Genomic DNA, 19,938 nt, shown 5'->3' with positions numbered 1-19,938 from the left:
TGTACGACATGGTTATTTAGATGAGCGAAAGTTGTTGAATTTATTAGAGAAATATTACCATTAGTACTTCGAAGAAGTCAGTTTGAATTTAGAGATATGTTAGGAGATATTAGAGTAATATACACGTTTATTACAGTATTCCTTTTGTTGTTATTGGAACAACATTGAAGTTTTACCTTAAGACCTACGACCACATTTCGCCATGAATTTCATGTTCATCGTTTCTTTTTGTCTTCTATAAAACTCTATGGGGTTTCATTAGTATAACTTGTTTTTGTAACCACATCTATGTGTGTCTTCGTGGTCGTATTTACAGTGGGTAGGTTTATATGGTTTTTTGTGGGTTGGCTCTTCTTCATTTAGTCGTCAGACCATCCCTAAGATGGATACAGGTTGGCATCTGTCGACATCTGACATTGCCTCAATATAATTCTCCATCATTCGAGCTTATATTGGTTTATTTCTCTCTTCATTATAGTATTCATGTAACAGTCATCATTAAGGCTATATCTATAGGCTTATTATATTATCTATATATATATTTTTATTCAGCATCATGTCCTATATGGGTATATTTCAATATTAATTTATCATGTACCATGTACTTATTTGATGAAGTTGCACGAAGGCGTTGAGGATTGGGACGTGCTTGTCGTAGTTTGTACTCGTGAAGTGATTTGAAAAAAAAAAGAGAGAATGAAAGAAGAAATACTTACATTTCTTTTGTTAACCCATCCCAAGTCAACTTCCTTTTAACCATAATTATGTTATTTTTACCTTATTATAGTAATTACATGTAACACGTAAAAACATACACTTGATATCCATACACGAAGAATACAACACAAGGAAGAACACACGTAGGTCCAAACAATAAGAAGAACACACATTCTATTCACTTCCACTTAATACGAATGCAGCAGTAGCAAATGCAGCACATTTTAAGTCACAAAAAAAAAAAGGAAAGGAAAGAAAGGAAGATGCAAATTATACGTTAATAAGTTTATACGCAATAAGTTATAGTATTCCATGCATCTTCATATTGGTGCCGAATTTTGAAAAATAGTCCAGCGCTATTAAAGGACTATAGCATGCAGAGACCTTCTAGAACTTCCACCGATGGACCTAGCCCTATCCAATGGGAAGAGGATAGGAGCAGAAGATTTAATCGTCGAGTGTTCATTCAATGGGAAGAGAATGAACGAAGAGGATGGCCTATGGACTGGACATTGTTCTGGAACATGGTGTAGATTGTCAATAGTGGACAATTTGGACAGTGTAACGTATGCAGATAGTAAAAGTATAAACAGTGTGTTATAAATGAACAGTGAAGTGTTGTTATTCGAACTGGAAAATATATCTATATTCATTTTTCTTTTTATGTTCAATTAATTGCAAAGGTGAAAGTGTTTCTAAAAGTTGAAATTAATTCATTGCTTGAAGTGTTTTCTCATTTTATTCACATTATTTGCAATATTTTAGTGTATGTTTTAAATATTCAATTTCTTTAAGTATTGAGTGAATTTACATTTGAACTAATAGGACTACAATGAACACATATCCATACATTTATTCATATTTATGGACTGAATAGACATTTTATTTTAATGAGTACAGTGTTAACCAAGCATTAATGTGAACTATAACCCAAGTGATGAGTGCTTCAAAAACTTTATACAGTGTGTCCCCGTCATACGCAGACACAAACTATCAATGTTGCCAGGGTTCTTAGGATAAACGTATCTCATCAGAACTTTACCTATCAGCTGTTCGGGTGCCATTTGTCATAAACTCATTTATTCATTATTTTGGCTGTATGCAGCTCAAGCAATTTAATTCTCTTTTTAATTTAAAAGGACTAGCATATACTAGCAGACGACGTTTCTATGTGTGAGTGTGTGTGTGTTCTCACTCATCGGACGCATGTGGGCGGAGTGACCTTGATCAACACTTCTTCAGCCAATCACAGCTCTGTCCTCTCTTACGTCATTTAACGCGTGAAATCCACGCGAACAGCGAGAGCTGAAGAGATTTAGCGGGAGACACTTACTTGGCGCAAACAGGATGGACATATAACAGCACATTTTACCCTGCTGCAACAAGACACTGCGTAATAATGTTCTGCACTTAACCGAATCGAATTATTTTTCACATTTTAAGACACATCCATTATTATTATTCTCTTAATCGTTATTTCCTTGTTTGAGGCAATGTAAGTATCAATATAATTAAAATTTTCAAATCGATTGACGAGTATTTTCTGCGATTGTGCATGTCATCTCCTACGCCTCGTGGCTGTCTATTGAGTACATGGTGCAAAATTTACTTTTAATTATGTGTGTAATTCATTAATTTTCCGAAATTATGATGCTGAATCTTTTGTGTCTCTAAAAGTTATACGTAGAATTTTTGCTTATGTGTGGCTGGCGTTGAAAGGAGCTTTCTTCGGATAACTTGTTTCATCGTCAACGCTCGAGCAAACGTCCTATTTACGACTATCAAATATAATGCTTGCTCTATCTGGATCGCCATCCTATGGAGTAAACATTATAAAGTTTCTTCTTAGTCTTAGGTATAGGAAAATACTTGATCGCTTCATTTTGCTTGGGATTTGGTTTTAATTCCTTCCCATTCACAATGTGTCCCAAAAATAAAATTTCCGACTTGAATTGACATTTCTTAAAATTTAGTGCAAAATTTCCAAAGGTTAAAATTTTGAAGAGTTGTTCTAAATGAATAAAATGTTCGTCAAAATTTGAACTAAAACACATCAAATCATCAAGATATACCACAACGAACTTTCTAGTATCTAATCCAAAATACGAATTCATCACATTTTGGAAGATACTAGGACTAGATTTCAAACCCATTGGTAGGACACATAATACATATTGTCGGCCTAAATAAATAAAGCTTGTGTATGCGAAGGAATCGGGATGCAGTTTAATTCCATAATATCTCATCGTAGCATCCATGGAGCTAAAAAAAATTAGCTCCAGAGATGCGAGTAAAGATCTCATTTATAGGTTCGACCTGTATTTTGGGACTCACAACCTTCAGGTTCGATTACAGGCCTAACACCCCCGGAAGACTTTCTGACGCAGTGAATTGGATTACGGTAGCTGCTGGGATGTTCTTTAGCTGTTCCCAACCTGATCCATTTACTCAACTCTTCCTCGAATTCCTTTTGCATTGCTTGAGGAATTGGATAGATCTTTCGACCACAGGTTTTTGGTCTGTTAATTCTATTCTATAAGGCTTACATCGAATGGGTTTTGGATATTCGCAAAATAAGTGCTTTAATTTAAGTAGCAAATTTTCTAATTTCAATTTTGTATCATTATCTAAATCATCGCGATTTTTGATGTATTCTTTAATTTCAGATTCCGAAATCTCACCATAATTCCTACATTGTTCGTCAGAAGAAGAAAGAATTTGATTAGCTTCAACTAATTCCGAATTATTATCTAAATGGACAAGGAATACTTTCGGATACGAAATATCCAAAGTTACTTCTTCGTCGTTATTACCTTTCAAAATTAATTTCCTATTATGACTATCCAACGTGACTTTAAACTTTGCGAAGAATGGTGAACCTAATAACAATCCAGCCTTCATATCTTTTACGATAAATACTGGGATATTAAAAAAAATATCTTGTATCTTTAACATCAATTCAAGTAATCCCTTCACAGGGAAATTATCTTTGCCTGCGAAAGCAGTTAAATATACACTGGGCACTGGTTTGAACGAAAAGAATTTTGAAGGTACTGCCAAATATTATAATTTAAAAGATTTAACTCAGCGCCAGTATCCAGGACACATTTAATTTGCATTTCCCCCACCTTACAGTCTACAGAAGGGGAAGGAAATATTTCGAAATCTTGTTTAGACACATTCCCTTCTTCTTTCAAAACAAAATAGGTTAATAATTTCAAAGAATACTCATTTCCAATCGACACATTTTCATTTTCTAGAGAATAGGTTTTACCAACATTTTGATTTGGGGAGAGAAGTCGGTTGGAGCAGCCGTCGTCTCCCCTGAGTGACGACTGCTCAACATGTTTTCCGAAACAATTACCGGTTGGCCAATAAATTGGGAACCGATATTACTATTTGTCGGTTCAGCAGTCACCGAAGGATATGGTGGGCGCAAAGCAGAAGTGACAGTAGTCACTACAGGTACGCTTTGTGAAAAGGGAGAAGTTACCATCGTAACAGAAGGACCTGGTACCATAACCGGTTTCATATTGCTAAAATTATACATTCCAGGTACCGTATAAGGTACTGGTATGCCCCCATACATCGGAACTGGTTGCATACCGTTAATAGGTCTAAAATTACTATTTCTATTCGTTTCCCATCCTTGTTTCTGATTTCGATTTCTTTTCCAGTTGCTACGATATGATTTCCCATTAAAATTTTGAGGCTTATTATTCCCAAATTGAGAATTATTCTCTTTTCCCCCATTTTCATTGTGGATTGATTCGGTTTGTACCGCATTGTCAGTTCGATTTGAATTACTTGACGAAAAGAATGTTTTCCTGACTTGCGGTTTCCGAGGTTGAAATTTTGAACTACCCTGATTTCCTAAGGTGGGAGTTGGACTACATTCTAATTCAGCTATTCGTAACATCAGATCCTGCACTGTGCTAACTGATCCTAGCTTTAAAATTTTAGCTTATTCCTCAGGAAGGCAGTCTAGAATTAGATCCTTCAACTCCTGATCAGAGGGTGAAGTTACGATTGAATTGTATTTCTCAACAACTTGACGCACAAATCCTAGCAAAGAAGAATGCTTTGACTTATCATATCGTAACGAGTAGAGGTGGCGGTTTTGTACCCTCTCCAATCGTTCCGATATGTATTGAAGTTTGAAAAGTCGTAGGAAGTCAGGGAAAGACCTTATTTGGAAAGCAACACTACGATACCATATTTTTGCAGATTTTTCTAAAACTCGTCCCACTATATATAAACGATCCCTATCCGTAAGAACATACATGTTCATTATTTGTAGGAGATCATCGAAGATGATTTGAGCTACCCCCTGAGTTAATTGACCGTCAAATTTGGGAAAATGGTGGAGTTCTTTAAGATACGTGCCAGCCCCCCTTTTGTACGAAGGACTAGTTTCCCAAGGTTTGATCGTTTTACTTAGCTCTGAACTAACTGGATTGTCTTGACTATTAACAACAAGATCTCTATGACCATACTGATTTTCACCAATTCCCGTACGACCCGATGTCTTTGTCTTTTTCTTCTTTTTAAGCCGATTAAGTTTACGAGATTCTTTGCAAATTTTTTCAGAATCCGACGAAGAAGATGAAGAATAATTCGTGTTATTGTCGGTATCGTCCATTAAGATTTCATTAAGTTTAAAAATCGGAGTTCCCGAACGGATCTACGATTTCTAGAAGGAATTTCAACTAGATTTGGGTTACAACTCAAATTTTCACTCAAATGGTTCTCGATCAAACTTTTCAGCGTTTCAGCATTTCGTTCACATTGATCCCGATTGTGACGATACGCGTCGATTACATCTTTCTCAATTATTTTTATCATGTTTACCGTCTTTTCATTAGCTTCCATAAATTTTCGATGTGTCTCAACTTGTCTCTCGTTTACACTTTGTAATTCAGTATTCAACCTTACATTTACTTTACTAAGGTCACATTTCAAAGTTTCGATATCTTTAGTTATAGTTTCGACTTTACAATCTACATTTTCCACAGTTTCATTACAAATTTTGTTCGTAATTTCTAAATCTGACCTGACCTTTGTAATTTCAACGTTCAAATTATCTACTTCTTTAATACAAATTTACCTAACCTTTTCTACAGTTTCACCTAAATTTTGGTTACTTTCTTCCAAGTCGGTTCTTAACTGTGACACCTCACGTTTCAGTACACGTTTGACAGCGGATAAATCCTCCTGTACAGTGGAGAGAGACTCTTTAATAGTTACAATATCGTTACCTAACTTATTTATGTCAGATTTAAGTTATTTTTACCGGCATCCATTTAACAATTCATGACAGACATTTCAGTTCTTAAATCTTTTATGATTCCAATCAATGTCTTAAGCAACGGTCCTCCACCGATTTCAATTTCAGGTACATCTTTCTTTTTCGGGTTCCTTTCCACGGGTTTCCCAATTTCTGTGGCTAATGTGTTATCTAACTTAAGTCAAAACAAACCCATTTATTATTAGTGGTACGTAGTGCTTCCTGTTCCTCATCAGGAATGTTCAAACAACGGATATGGAACCATTGATCACAAGTTTCGCAACATATGAATACACTGTCACTAGCACTGTGTTTATTATCACAAATTTAAAATGTTCGGTAGATTCAGCTACACTAAGAGTGTCACTCATTTTCATTGATTAGCTCACGCGTCCAATAACTCATCATAAACATGTCCACTCATTATTTTACATTTTACCTCAGTTTGGCATACAATATAATAATTATACAATATATCCGAAGGCTGAATAGTCGCCACTTATAACAACACCATTTCAGGGTATTGTGAAAAAAAAACAGGTTGTATTAGCTTTAGATTTCCTAACTGTTTCTAACCCATATAATATATCATACGTTTATATTTATGAGAAATGAAGTTATTATCTACTTGGGCTAATCTAACCTAACAAGATTTTAATTCGTACGCGCAACGGAGAATGTCGGAAGATTTCAAGTTCTTGTTTAGCGGCCAACCAAAAGTGAAAGAAGACTCAGCGTTGTTAGACTTAACTTGTACATTACTTGAAAAAAAAATTAGGATTGTATAAGCTTAAATTTATGAACAGTATTTGAAATTATAAAGTAAAATCATCGTGACTATTTATTCGTGCTAATCATTAAACAGTTACATCATAACAAGTACCAGAAAAAAAATTATTGTTTCTAAATATTTGCCTACATCGCAGTATGTCACAGAGATTTTATCGAATTTTATGGTTACATTAATCTAGCATAAGACATTGTCTAGATTCTCAACTTTCAATATCTTCATTAATACATATTTAATTCACGATCACTCAAGAACTAGTGGTCCGTCCTCTCTACTTACTCATTTACAAAAATATTATTATGATTTAGACGTTCGTTACTTATAATCCCTGTCATTCATCAAATAAAGCAACAATATAAGCTTATATTATTGCTACTACATTTTTATTCCAACTTAAATGTAAGTAAGTAGCATATATTCCTTTACTTTAGCTTATGTATCAGCTACATAACACATCTACAAAAAAAAAACCTACTGTTAATGTGAAATGAACTATTTACAGATGGTTCATGAAAAAAAAACTCTACGTCTACCTCTCTACGGCAGGGTCCACATAAAAAAATAATAGAACGTCATTATTAACAAACTGTTATCATTTTTAAAATCGTTATCATTTTACAATTCCAATTTGTTTCTCTTAGGGAGTAATGGAGACACAGGATAAATTACATTTTATTCAAGAGCGGCAAGTTGAGAGACATTTTAACTATATTCACTTCCGACAAGGCAAATATACACATAACACGTAATCACGAATAAGTAATGCAAATATATATATATATATATATATATATATGTATGTATGTATGTATGTATGTATGTATGTATGTATGTATGTATGTATGTATAGCACGAAGTTATATCAAGAGGAAACTGATATTTAGAGGCACGTTCAAAATAAAATTTCACCTTACGAAGCAATATTTAAAAGGCACATTAATATATAGAGGCACGCTCAAAGTAAAATTTCACCCTAACCTACACAGACAAAATATAGAGGCACGCTTAAAATAAAATCCTACCTAACCTAACAATCAAAATATATATTATAGGATAACATTCAAAGGCACGTTCAAAATAAAATTCTACCCGGTCGGGCCAATTGGTGACATAATAGAGACACACTTCTTCAAAACCATTTTCAAGTGAACATATTAAATGCAACAAATTTAATAATTGAATCACATTTCAGTTTTATCGCACAGACTTATGACATATTTTATGAGTGGATATGATAAGTTACGAGGACGCGTAACGCTCTCTTACTTAGTTGCACATATTTGTCATGAAGACTTCCATTTCGTAGATTGCTATACTGTTTATAATTGGAAAAAGAAAAAAAAGAATTGATATTACCAGTTCAGCAGAGGTTTCCACGGAGTAGCCCCTTCAACCCTAGATTATGCAGGCTCAATCTTCGGATCCACAGGGTAGGCTAGGTTTCGTCCAACCTGCTTACTTAAACACCGAAATCGTTGTCCTCAGGCTACCAGCTCAACGTCCTACGATTATAGGATGCTGGTCCTGTAGTCTGACGCAATTAACTTCAACGACTACACCTCTCGCCCCATTACTCTATGATGATAGTAATGGCGGAGGTGATATTCGGTGGCCCTTTTCCGAAAAAGGTTATTTCTAAATTTTTAGTTAGGCTCCTTATTCCTCTCTGCCAAGACAATAAACTAGGTTGATCTAAACACTAATTTTGACGAGGTTAGTCCCAAATTAACACTTTTGTTATGAAATTTTCAAAATTATAGGAGCACTGACCCGGCCAACGTTTAATCACAACAAGACATGATGAATAACTGCGTCATCCCTCTCTTGCAAGCAGGCCTTGATAAACGCGTTTTCAATATTACATACTCGACTATAATTAAAACAGTTTTTATAGCAATTATATAGCAGTACCGGCACTTAGCCTCCTAAACAGTCAATTTATTTATTGAATTAAGTTAATTAATTATGGAAGATTAATATACAATGTAAATTTTAAAACTCACCTACTCAGGCCATGTTATTATCGAACTATCACCTTGACAACGCAACACTTTCAATATTTTGTTACTCGCCATCTTGAGCGGTTAGTGTTACGTATAGCGATTCTAATGCCCTCTTGCGGTAATAGTCAGAATGATCGCTATGTTCTCAACAAGAGAACGACGTGAAGCAAGTAAATGGCATTGGCCATTGCATTTATAATTGTGTTGTGGTTTACTGATGAAAGAAAATACGTCTATCAGGTAAAGTAAATTTCAAATAAGGTTTAAATATATATAAAGCTCATTTAAAAAAAAAAAAAAAAATACCACGTATATAATATGAGCGAATCTATTGCTGTAACTTGAAACAAATCTATAATAACTAGTTTTAAAGAAACGTTCGTGTTTCCTGTCTCATATCACAAATTTAGCCGGAGTACATTGATTACATCTGTGCCATTATTCATAAGAAAGAAAACAAATTAGCATTACTGAAGAATATAACAAAGTTTACATAACACGAATAACAAAACAATATGATTGGTACAGTAGTACCATACGGGGGCCAACCTCAACAAAAATGTAAGCATCTGGTAAAACAGGTTGTTACATACAGGAAAGATATGGATAATTTGATTGTTCGTGTGCTTGATAATATATGTGTCTCGAAAAATCTGTTTATTTGTTATATATAAGCGGTTGTGGTCAATGTTCCGTTAAGGGGGTCCAGTGTATTTAACACCACTTCTTTCTATTGATTTTCGTTTGATTACATAATATAACGTTATATTATTTTAGGTTAGCTTAGGTCAGGTTAGGTTAGCTTAGCTTAAGGGGGTCCAGTGTAGTTTTGGACTCCCTTAACAGAACATGGACCGCGGTTGTAAACATGGGAGTATACGACGAGCGGAGGGAACTACTTGGCGCAAGGTAACAAAACAGTTGCATTGTGGGAGAGAAACGAGCATATATGTTATCAACATGGCGAATGTACAAGGGCAAAGAAGTAACAGTTTTAACATTTGTGAAGCAATACGTTGATAAGGAACAAGATCTAAAAGTTTGTGAAGAGCATGGATTAATGAACCTAGTTAACAAATTGCAGAAAGTGTGCAAAGGTGATAACAGCGAAAAAACTTGGCGAAAGCGGACTCCCAACTTCGGAATAAATGCCGCCTGTTGTTTTAAAAAGAAGCCAAGGTTGCTTAAATATATTGATAGAAATTGGCAAAATTTATCGATTGCCTACGTAGCTTCCAACATTAGCTTGGATTGGACTTTCAATGATATCTACATACTAAATTTGTAATTTAATACCTCAGTTTTAGTATGATACGTTGACCTTTAAATTTTATATGGAAAGCAATAACAGGATTTTCCCGTTATTGTTGTACATTTAAAATAATGACGGGATTTTCCCGATGCATCGATGGCTAGGGCAGGAGTTTCTCAATTTAAGAAATTTACTGACCGGACTTCTTTAAGATTATGGGACCTCTTTCAGCATAACTCCGATGTTGCATAATAACACCAAGGCGAAACAAACTTATTTCTGTGAATATGTAATATAAATACATAAAGCAAAATATCTAAATAAAAAAAAACCTGGTTTAAACCCCCCAAAAAAACTGGTTTAAACTCCCCCCAAAAAACGGGTTTTTGGCATTTTCAAAAACAACCATGGTTCTTGCCAACTCTGCTTGCTTTTGTATATAGGAGGTTATTTTTTTTTTATTATATACATTGGTTAATCCTTTGGAATTCATAATGTAAAAATGTTGAAGTAAAATTGTTTGAAATATCTTTTCGAAATTCATGGTTTATTTTCGGGTTTTTATATTATTATCGGCATCAACCACTAATTAAGTGACTTTTTGTGTTATAGAGGAGCGAAACAAAGTCTGCTCTATCAATTTAAAGCAGAATTTTGAAAAAAGCCGAAAATTTCCCAAGCAAAAAAGCGAAGCAGAAAAAAACTTTTTTTTTTCAAAAAAGCCTTTTTTTTCGAGTCCTTGCATCTCTAATTTTATATAGTGAAATTACAACCTTTTTTTTATTGTTACATATTTTTTATTATTTCTTTTTACATATAATGTTTCCAGTATATTTGTCAATATTTTAATTTAGAACGTTATATAAATATTAGTTTTATTAATTATCACTTATTATTTGATGAGGAATGTCGCTATTTATGTAACATAAAATATACTGTCCAAAATTGGAAACTTTCGAAGTGGATGCCACAAGGAACGATCCTAGGGCCAATTACATTTTAAATATCTGAAAATGGTTGATTCTTCGGCTAGTAGCAATTGCGAGAGTTTGGTAAGAGGAGAGTGATTTCAAAAGGAAAATTTCGTCCAAAGCTTTTCCTGGAGGGAGAGTTCCTAGCATCGCTGCTACTTCCCTCTTTGCACAGCCATACGCATTCTTTGTATAAGATAGGATGAGGCTCGGGTGTCTCATGTGTTAATAGTTATGCGGTGCCCAACTTCATTAATGAAGTTTAGATCTTCCTGACCCCAGGACCCACAAGTTTCAATGGCTATGGTGACGAAGTGGTATTTGTCCAAGAGGTTGTTATATTTTCGTCTCTTTTTATATTCTCTGCGAGTTGCAACCGTCCCAGCTTTAGTGGAAGATGAAGGAAGATCAGAGGGGGCTAGGGTACCGGTACAAGTGAAATCCCATATTAAAGCCTTCTCCCGTTTACAAGGCACCAAAGACATTCCGTCAGGTCTCTTGCCATCAAAGTGACTACACCCCATTGGCTCTCTCACGGAAGGCGTTCCAGAGGAGATGAGGGCTCTCATAATGAGATCATTAACAGTGGAGTGTCGAGAGTATCTGTCAGCACTGTGAACACATGATAGACCATGTATACCTTTCTTATCCACTAAACTTCCGCAAGCAGGGCACTGGTGTTGTTCACAGACATCTGCTCCCAAACGTAATGCACAAGCGATTCGAAAACTTTCGTCGGGAAGATGCAGCCCTAGGGATGAAGATGGGATAGCTTGTAACCAGACACCTGCTTCAGGGGAAGAAGTAGCAAGAAGACGTGCCTTATCTTCAGGATTGGTGGAGGACTGAAGAATAGAAGATAATCTGGAGTCTATAAGAGGAGCGTCCCATGAAGTTTGAAAACTTCTCTTATCAAAATCAGGTAGATCGAGTCCGCCGCACGATATCCACTGGAAGATACAATCATTTATCTCAGCTTCTGAATCCTGATAAATATCCTGGCGAAGAAGAGAAGTGATCAAAGGCATAGAGCTGCACATGGATGAAAGGAAAGATGGAGTACCCAAGTCAAGGGCTCGATGAATTCCTAGACCTCCGTGATCCACAGGGAGAAATGCTTGTAGCCATGAGTTATCTGTGAGAGAGCAGTTGAGAAGAGATTTTAGGCTAAGTCGGATGGATTCATCATATTGTTCCAAAAGATCTGTCTTATGCCAGGATGGAGAGCTACGAAGGAAATATAACAGTCTATGAATGGCTAATGAGGCCCGTAGGAGATAAAAAGCTAAGTGGGTAGATATCTTAGATAGGCGAGTGAAGAAGAGATCTAATTTAGATATCTTGTTCAATAACAAAATGCGTTTAGTATCAGTGTGTACCGCTGCACCTAAAAGGGAGGCTCTGTCGGATGATATGAGTTGAATTCCAGGTGCAACTTCGTTGAAAAGGGAGTAAAGGGTGTTAGCCTGTTAGTATTACAACTATATACATTCTCATTTTAGAGGGTATTTTTCTAGACCGGGAGGGAATTCTGTAGTTGAACGTAGAACTGAGACCTCTACGGCACTGACAGTGAAAACAGTGTAAATTCATGTCCACAAACAAAGCATTTAAACAAATATTCCTAACATTTCTTATACCCATGCAGACATAAGAAATTCAGATAAATTAAGAAATCAGTGGAAATTATTTATCAAAAGAGAGAAAGTGGAACACGACCATAATGAGAATCATGTCTTGTAGTAGAACAGACCTATAACCTGTAAGAAGTCGGTAGCACAGTTGGTTAGCGCGATAACGCAAAATCTGTTAACATATATGGGTGAAGGCGGTTCGAACCCGTCTACAGATTTTTTTTTTTTTTTTTTTTTTTTACTGTTATAATTGTATTTTTTGTATGTGAAAAAAATAAACTACATATGTTTAAAACTCATCACGATATTATAGTAAGAAAAATGCCATTCTTCACCTGTATTACAGGGTTCCCACTCGTCCAGGAAGTCCTGGAAAACCTGGAAATATCATTGAATTTCTCTTGGAAACATCCTGAAAATGTCCTTAAAAATGCATTTTTGTCCTTGATATTTACAGAAATACTGAATGTGGGATTTTTCCATTCCTAGCTAAAGATTTGTATGAAGTTGGAATGGAAGTGGCACACATAATCATCCAGAAATCTGTTCTTGGGACATTGTCTTCTACTGCTAAACTATCACAATTCACCTAATCAAAGAGCAACATGTAAAGTGCATCAAATGTAAACTTGGGATTTGCAACTTAACAAAGTCTCCGTAGTGCATGCTAAGAGAGGAACGTTACTGAAAGGGAAAAACTCCAGGTTAGAGTTGAATGCAAGAAATTCCTGTGCAAATTTCTGTTATGTCTACAGAAGAATCCACTGAAATATAGGCTTGTGAGAGATCTTACATGCCTAGACCCAGATAGTGTGTCATCCATAAAGTTTCGTGATATCCTTCAGTCACTGTTGGAGAAGAAATGGGCTATAGCTAAATAATGCGATCAGTTGTTTGTTTTGTAAGGAAAAGTTCCTGATCAGTTTAAAGATGCACCTGTTGGGTATAAGTTGGACCCTGAGAGGCTGGATTGTTTTTACATAAAACTGTTGGATGTTTCTTAAGAATTTAAAGATTTGTTGTTAGTCGTAAAGAAGCTTCTAGTTTTGTCTCATGAACAGGTTGCTGTCGAACGAGGTTACAGCATAAATAAAGATTCGCTTGTTAAAATATGAAGGAGAAATGATTGGTCGGGTTGAGATTGGTGTATGATAACTTTCCCATAAAGACCTTATTTCAGTCAACACCACGAAAGAAATGTTGCATTATGCCTTCCAAGCAAATCAGCTCTGTATGGCAGAGCTGGAAAAAATGACTGTTGAAAGAGAAAGTCGAGTGCAGAGCAAGAGGAAAGAGATATGTAAAAATGTACATCAGCTGCAGAGAAAGAAAAGGAAATTGATGGAAACAAGTGAAGCTTTGGAAACTGAAGCAGAAGTCGTGTTTTATTTTATTGACAAAGTCAAATGCTATCCGTAGAGGACCTTCGCTAAAAAAGAAAGAGATCATACCTATGGATGAGGAAATCACACAACTCCATTCTCAGGTGAAAAACTTATAATTCCTTTTTTCCCCTAATTATATCTATCACACTGTCACGCAATGAAGATGCCATGTACGAAAAATAGATTTTTGTTGTTTGTAAATTTGTTCGGTGCACAATTAAAATGTCATGTAGGAAGAATGAAAATATCTGTGCTGGATGTGGGTGGATCGGGTGGCTACAGTATAATGGGAGGTGGAAAGCTACCAAAAATAAAAATTAATAATACCTTACGCTCCGCTTTGTATTTAATTATTGTGTATTAATACTGTACTTGCATTAATATTCACTGCATGAGCTACAGTGCTTTTCATTTCACTGTTGTGAGTTTTGAACCTACAGTTGCAATCCTGTTATACCTTCCTGTGTCGAAGTCCTGGAAAATTCATGATTTGTCCTGGAATTTGTTTTGGGAAAGAGAGTGGGAACCCTGGCATTACTATTGTTCACTTTTGTTTGCAAAGGTTTCGTAATTATTTTCTGTATGCCCATTGGTGCATAAAGAAAGCTTTCCATTAAATTCTGTTTCTTAAAAGCAAAGTTTTCACATTGCTTATCATCCCGAAAATTATATGATTGTCTCGTCTCGTGACATCACTACTTAATTAAATGCATTATAGAACTTTCCCCTCTGCTTGTTTCATAACAGACTTGCCTATTAAATATTTAAATTTCTATGTAAACATTTATTGAGGTGAAAGTTCTATAATGTATTTAATTAAGTAGGGACACTTCGAGACGAGACACTCATAGTTTTCGAAGCGAGACAGCATTTTCACGAGACAAGTCGAGATTTTAAACTGTCTCGTCTCATATCGTAGCTAAACTATTGATGCCACGAGACAAGATATTTTTCGTGTATGTCTTGATAACGAGCGGAGACTTCGAGACGAGAAGCATAAAATTTTGAATATGAGACGCCGTTTGCACGACATCAGACCAGATAGGCTACAATCTCATCTCATCTCGTATCGTGTCGTTGTAACACTATTAAATTAGGTAACTTTGCCTTAGGAAAACTTTAAGTATCAGTAACCATCGAAAACATTTTACTAAATGAACAAGTAGTGAATTCCTGACACATACCGAATTTCGAACACTTTAAATATACTTATTCACTAACAATTACATAAATATTGCTTTAAGGTGGAAACGACAGTATTTTCAATGAACTTAAAAAGTTCTTTACTGAATTTTCTATGTCTTTGTATGTGTTTCTGCTTTTTGCGAATTTTCCCATTTTGATCCCTCCATTCAATAGAGCATCAAAAACTATCTAAAAGAAGTGATATAATTTTTCGCGTCACTTTTACCATACCTGAGATACTGGGGGAAAAAATCGGGAGATTTAAGGAGATCTCGGGAACCATAAGTCATAGAGAGATGACATTGGTGTTCAACAATACCTAAGAGGATAGTTAACATTTTGGTACCAAATAGTAACCGGTGGTCACTAGCTAACTGGCCACCGTTCCCCCGAGATACTGGCCAAAAAGTTTCGATTTCGGGGGATATAAGGAGCTATATCTTGGGAAACGTAAATCATAGAGAGATGATATTGGTGTTCAACAATACCTAAGAGGATGGTGAACATTTTGATACCAAATAGTAACCGATAGCCACGGGTTATATCTGCATTTTCAGTATATATATATATATATATATATATATATATATAAAATATGGTGATAAAATAGTGACAGCTACACGTACCAAATTCAATAGATTCCCTAACTCGTTGATTCCAAGTATGTAAGTGTACTATCTACTGAATTTAATCAAACAAATTTAATATACAAATTCATATAAATTTCGAAAAAAAAAAAAAAATGTTCTTTTTAAGTTCGTTCTGGCTATGCTCTTCGAGTATTCTCAAGTGATTTCATTTGGATTCTATGAGCGCCAGCAGCGAAAGATACTAAATTTAGTATATAGTTTATATGAAGAAATTAACAAATATGTTTCTAATCAACAAAATGATGTTTCTAAGAGCGTAAAGAAAATAATTGTTTTTAAAAATAACAGTAATTGTTCACATTCTGCTTCAGTCAATTGTATTAATGATGTTCACATTAAGCAACGGAAAGTGTTCTTTCTTGGTTCGAGAGTGGCGTCATGAAGCAACTACGTTTTGTTTTATCTGCGCATTTTATTACTTCCGATACTTTAGCTGATTTTACGTTTGTCGATGAGTATTTCCTAAGTCGTAAAAAACTGAGCCATTATATAAAGAAAACAAAAATTTCTACCTTGATCGGGTCTCGAAACTACGTCCGTGAGATTACAAGCGTTATGCCTTAAACCCCTCCGCTATTATGTTCACCTATTAACAGTTCACACAAATCATGAAGTATTGGACAGCTTTTTTTTTTTTTTTTTCTTGTCTTGAGAAATCATTTTAAAATAGTAACAATTGACTTTTGTTGCTGTCAATACTTTGTGAAATGTATTAATACATAATAAACAGTTTCCTAACTAGTAAAGAATGCTTTCGTATTTTAATTGATGTTTCTTTCTTTTCTATTTTTATTTCCTTTCCTTTCCCAAATACAGTTATCTCGGTCTCGGATGTTTCGTTAGAACAGATGGGTCCGATTCATGACACATGGAACAACGTCACATCAAGTAACAAAAATTCATTGACAGATCATCGATATTTTGAACAGAATTAAGATGGCGAAGGATTTTTGGTATGTTGTACGTGGTTGCGTAACTACAATAGGGACAATGTAGTGGATAAAAGAAAATTAAATACAAGCATTACATCCACATGTTGATGACCCACAATCATGACCTGTATGCTAAAGGATACAGATATTAATAATACGTAATGATTTCAGGAAGAATTGATCCAATGAGGATTTGCGAGAAAATAGGAGTATCTTCACACTCGCAAAATAATAATAATAATAATAATAATAATAATAATAATAATAATAATAATAATAATAATAATAATGGTGATAAAAATAATAATAAAACAAAAAAAATGAGAACAATAGATACATTGTTCTTCGTCACAAACTCGGTCGCAGATCTAAAGTGGGACCCCTTGACATAAGATGCACACTATCACTGAGTTACGATATATCTAGTTTGCCACTGATTGTTTACAATGTATGGGAGCTGATGACACATAAAAGCAACAATACTGGTTATATAACAAACAGAGGGAAGAATCGTGTTGAGAAGATAGATATCTCGAGAAGAGTTGGTAATACTTATTCTCCTAGATTTGTCTGAAACAATTTAACATTTCATAGTGTTGCCTCCTCGGCTAAAAGAGGCGGATAATTAAAGAAATATTAAAAGAGTTGAGGGAATGAAAATATCCTAGACAGTGAGAGAACCGTAAGGAAATCCGTAGACACTTCTGGAAAGACACCTGCTCATTGCAATGATCGACGTGTAAATTTTGCCATATGGGTCACGTTGTAGGTAATAATACGTAATAGGACACATGATATTGATAGGCAGCCACAATGGTGAGAGTGTCATTGAACGGATCAGGAGTTTATGGACATATCTGGGAACAATAACACAATCTACACTGAAAGTAACCCCCTCCCTTCAACTGCTCCTTCCCACATTGATGTTTGAACATATGAGATTATCAGAAGGTAGAGGTCTGTACGGGCTTGGATCGAGGCCGCGGGCTTATTCCCAGCACGGTCCGTGAGCCGGTTTCGGGTCTACAAAACATATCATTTCGGGCCCGGGCTGGGCTTGGAGTTTATATTTTTAAATACACGATCATATTTCTCGGGCCTTTTCGGGCCTAACTTCGTAAATATAGTGTACTTCGATATTTATCGGACTGTTCTTTCTTTAGAACATTTAAAGCAGAACTGCAAAATTAAGCCTCTAATTGCTGTAAATACCAGGGAAGCAAGAAAGTTCGTGAGCTTTTGAACCACTCCCGCTTCCATTTGGCTGCTGCGGCGACATCTGTCCCCGTAGCATGAAAGTTTTGACTGTTTGGGAAAGCTTATTCATTGACGCATCAGCCACGGTGAATATAACAACGCATTTGTCAGTGTAGGGTGTAAAAATCGCTCGTGATCATGTCAGTGTCAAATGAAGTTTTTAGAGCTTGTTTGCTTTACGAGTTTAAATTGGGGACAAATGGTGCAGAAGCAGCTAGAAAAATATGTGTTACGCTCGGAGAGGGTGTAATAAGTAAATGTACAGCACAAAAATGGTTCCAGACCTTTTCAACTGGTGACGAGACCTTTCAAGATAAGCCTCGCTCTGGGAGGCCTAAATCAGTGGATATGGACCACCTGAAGGCCTCTATTGAAGATTATTCCAGTCAAACATGTGAGGAACTTGCTCACCGATTCGAGGTAAGCAGGAAAATTATTCGGGTAAGTCTGCATCAGTTGGGGAAGACCTGAAAACTGGGTCAGTGGGTCTCTCACGAGCTGACCGCTATGAGCCAAGTTCTAAGACTGAATATCTGTTCATTTTTGTTGACGAGACACAAAATCTGTCCAATTTTGGACCGTATAATAACTTGTGACGAGAAGTGGGTCATGTATGACAATAAAAAATGGTCATACCATTGGCTATCACCGAATGATCCGAAGCCTTTGACTGCAAAACCGAACATCCATCAACACAAGGTTTTGCTCTGTGTTTGGTGGACTACAAACGGTATCGTGCACTACAAATTCTTGGAACGTGGTAAGACAATTACCAAAGATGTGTACTCATCACAACTGAGAACGGTAGCCACCAAACTGACCCAGAAACAGCCAGCACTAGTGAACAAAAGAGGTGTGCTCTATAACCAGGACAACGCGCGCCCTCACACCGCAAAACAGGCGCTGGAAGTAATCTCAGAACTTGGTTGGGAGCTTGTATCTCATCCTCCCTACTCCCCAGATGTCGCCCCTTCGGATTGCCATTTATTCTTGGCCATAGACAGCTTTATGCGTGGCAGGCAGTTCAAGACTGAACAAGACGTCAAAAATACAGTTGCTGAGTTTTCCGAGTCTCGGGAACAAATATTCTACAAAACTGGCATTTACAAGCTTGTTGAGCGCTGGGAGAAGGTTGTAGAAGCAAATGGAAGCTATTTTGCCGAATAAACAAACCGTTAAAACCCTGTAATTGACAGTTTTCTTCCATAGTATAAAAGCGCACGAACTTTCTTGCTTCCCTGGTAAAAATACAATTTTCCGTTAGTTATTATGTTTCTGTAATTCGGTCTCATATCACACGGACTCGAGCCGGGCTCGGGCCTAAAGGATAAAACGAATTTCGGTCTCAGGTCGGGCCTCACATTATAAATTCAGGGGCTAGACGGGCTCGGGCTAAAAATTCCGTCCCGAGCAGACCTCTATCACGGAGACATCGAAAACAAATTGCAAGTAAATTGAAAACTTGTTGTTTAGGGGTGCACCTACATTGGACACAACTGATGAGTAATACAACGCGCCGCCTTGTAAACAAGGGATCCCGGATTCGATTCTTAGAGTTTACAAGAGTCAACACTATGAAATGTTAAAACGTTTCAGACAAATCTAGGAGGATAAGTTTTACCAACTTTTCTCAAAATATCTACCTTCTCAACACGACTTTTCCCTCTGTTACATAACCATTATTGTTGTTTTTATGTGTCATCAGTTCCCATACATTGTAAATAATCAATGGCAAAATGGGTACATCGTAACTTAGTGATAGTGTGCACCTTATGTCAAGGGGTTCCACTTTAGATCTGCGACCAAGTGAGTTTGTGATGAAGAAAATTTATCTGTTGTTCTTATTTTCTTTCTATCTATCTTTTTTTTTTTTTT

The 19,938-nt window shown here is 36.0% G+C and overlaps 1 protein-coding gene across 5 annotated transcripts in view; it reads left to right on the top strand.

Annotated features, from left to right (window-relative positions):
• Sptz (zinc finger FYVE-type containing 26 spastizin) overlaps positions 1-19,938 on the top strand; it is a gene marked incomplete in the record, with an annotated part of 1,794,825 nt that overhangs the window by 12,121 nt on the left and 1,762,766 nt on the right. The window contains 1 exon segment of one of the 5 annotated variants that reach the window (XM_081731163.1): positions 8,636-9,037. In XM_081731163.1, the coding sequence (XP_081587289.1) occupies positions 8,972-9,037 (66 nt within the window). 5 annotated transcript variants of the gene reach the window in all.

Source organism: Thermobia domestica, chromosome 11, assembly GCF_964235325.1.
Source record: "Thermobia domestica chromosome 11, izTheDome1.hap1.1, whole genome shotgun sequence".
NCBI lineage: Eukaryota > Metazoa > Arthropoda > Insecta > Zygentoma > Lepismatidae > Thermobia > Thermobia domestica.
Note: the sequence above shows the minus strand (reverse complement) of the source record. Positions and strands in the feature narration are given on the sequence as shown.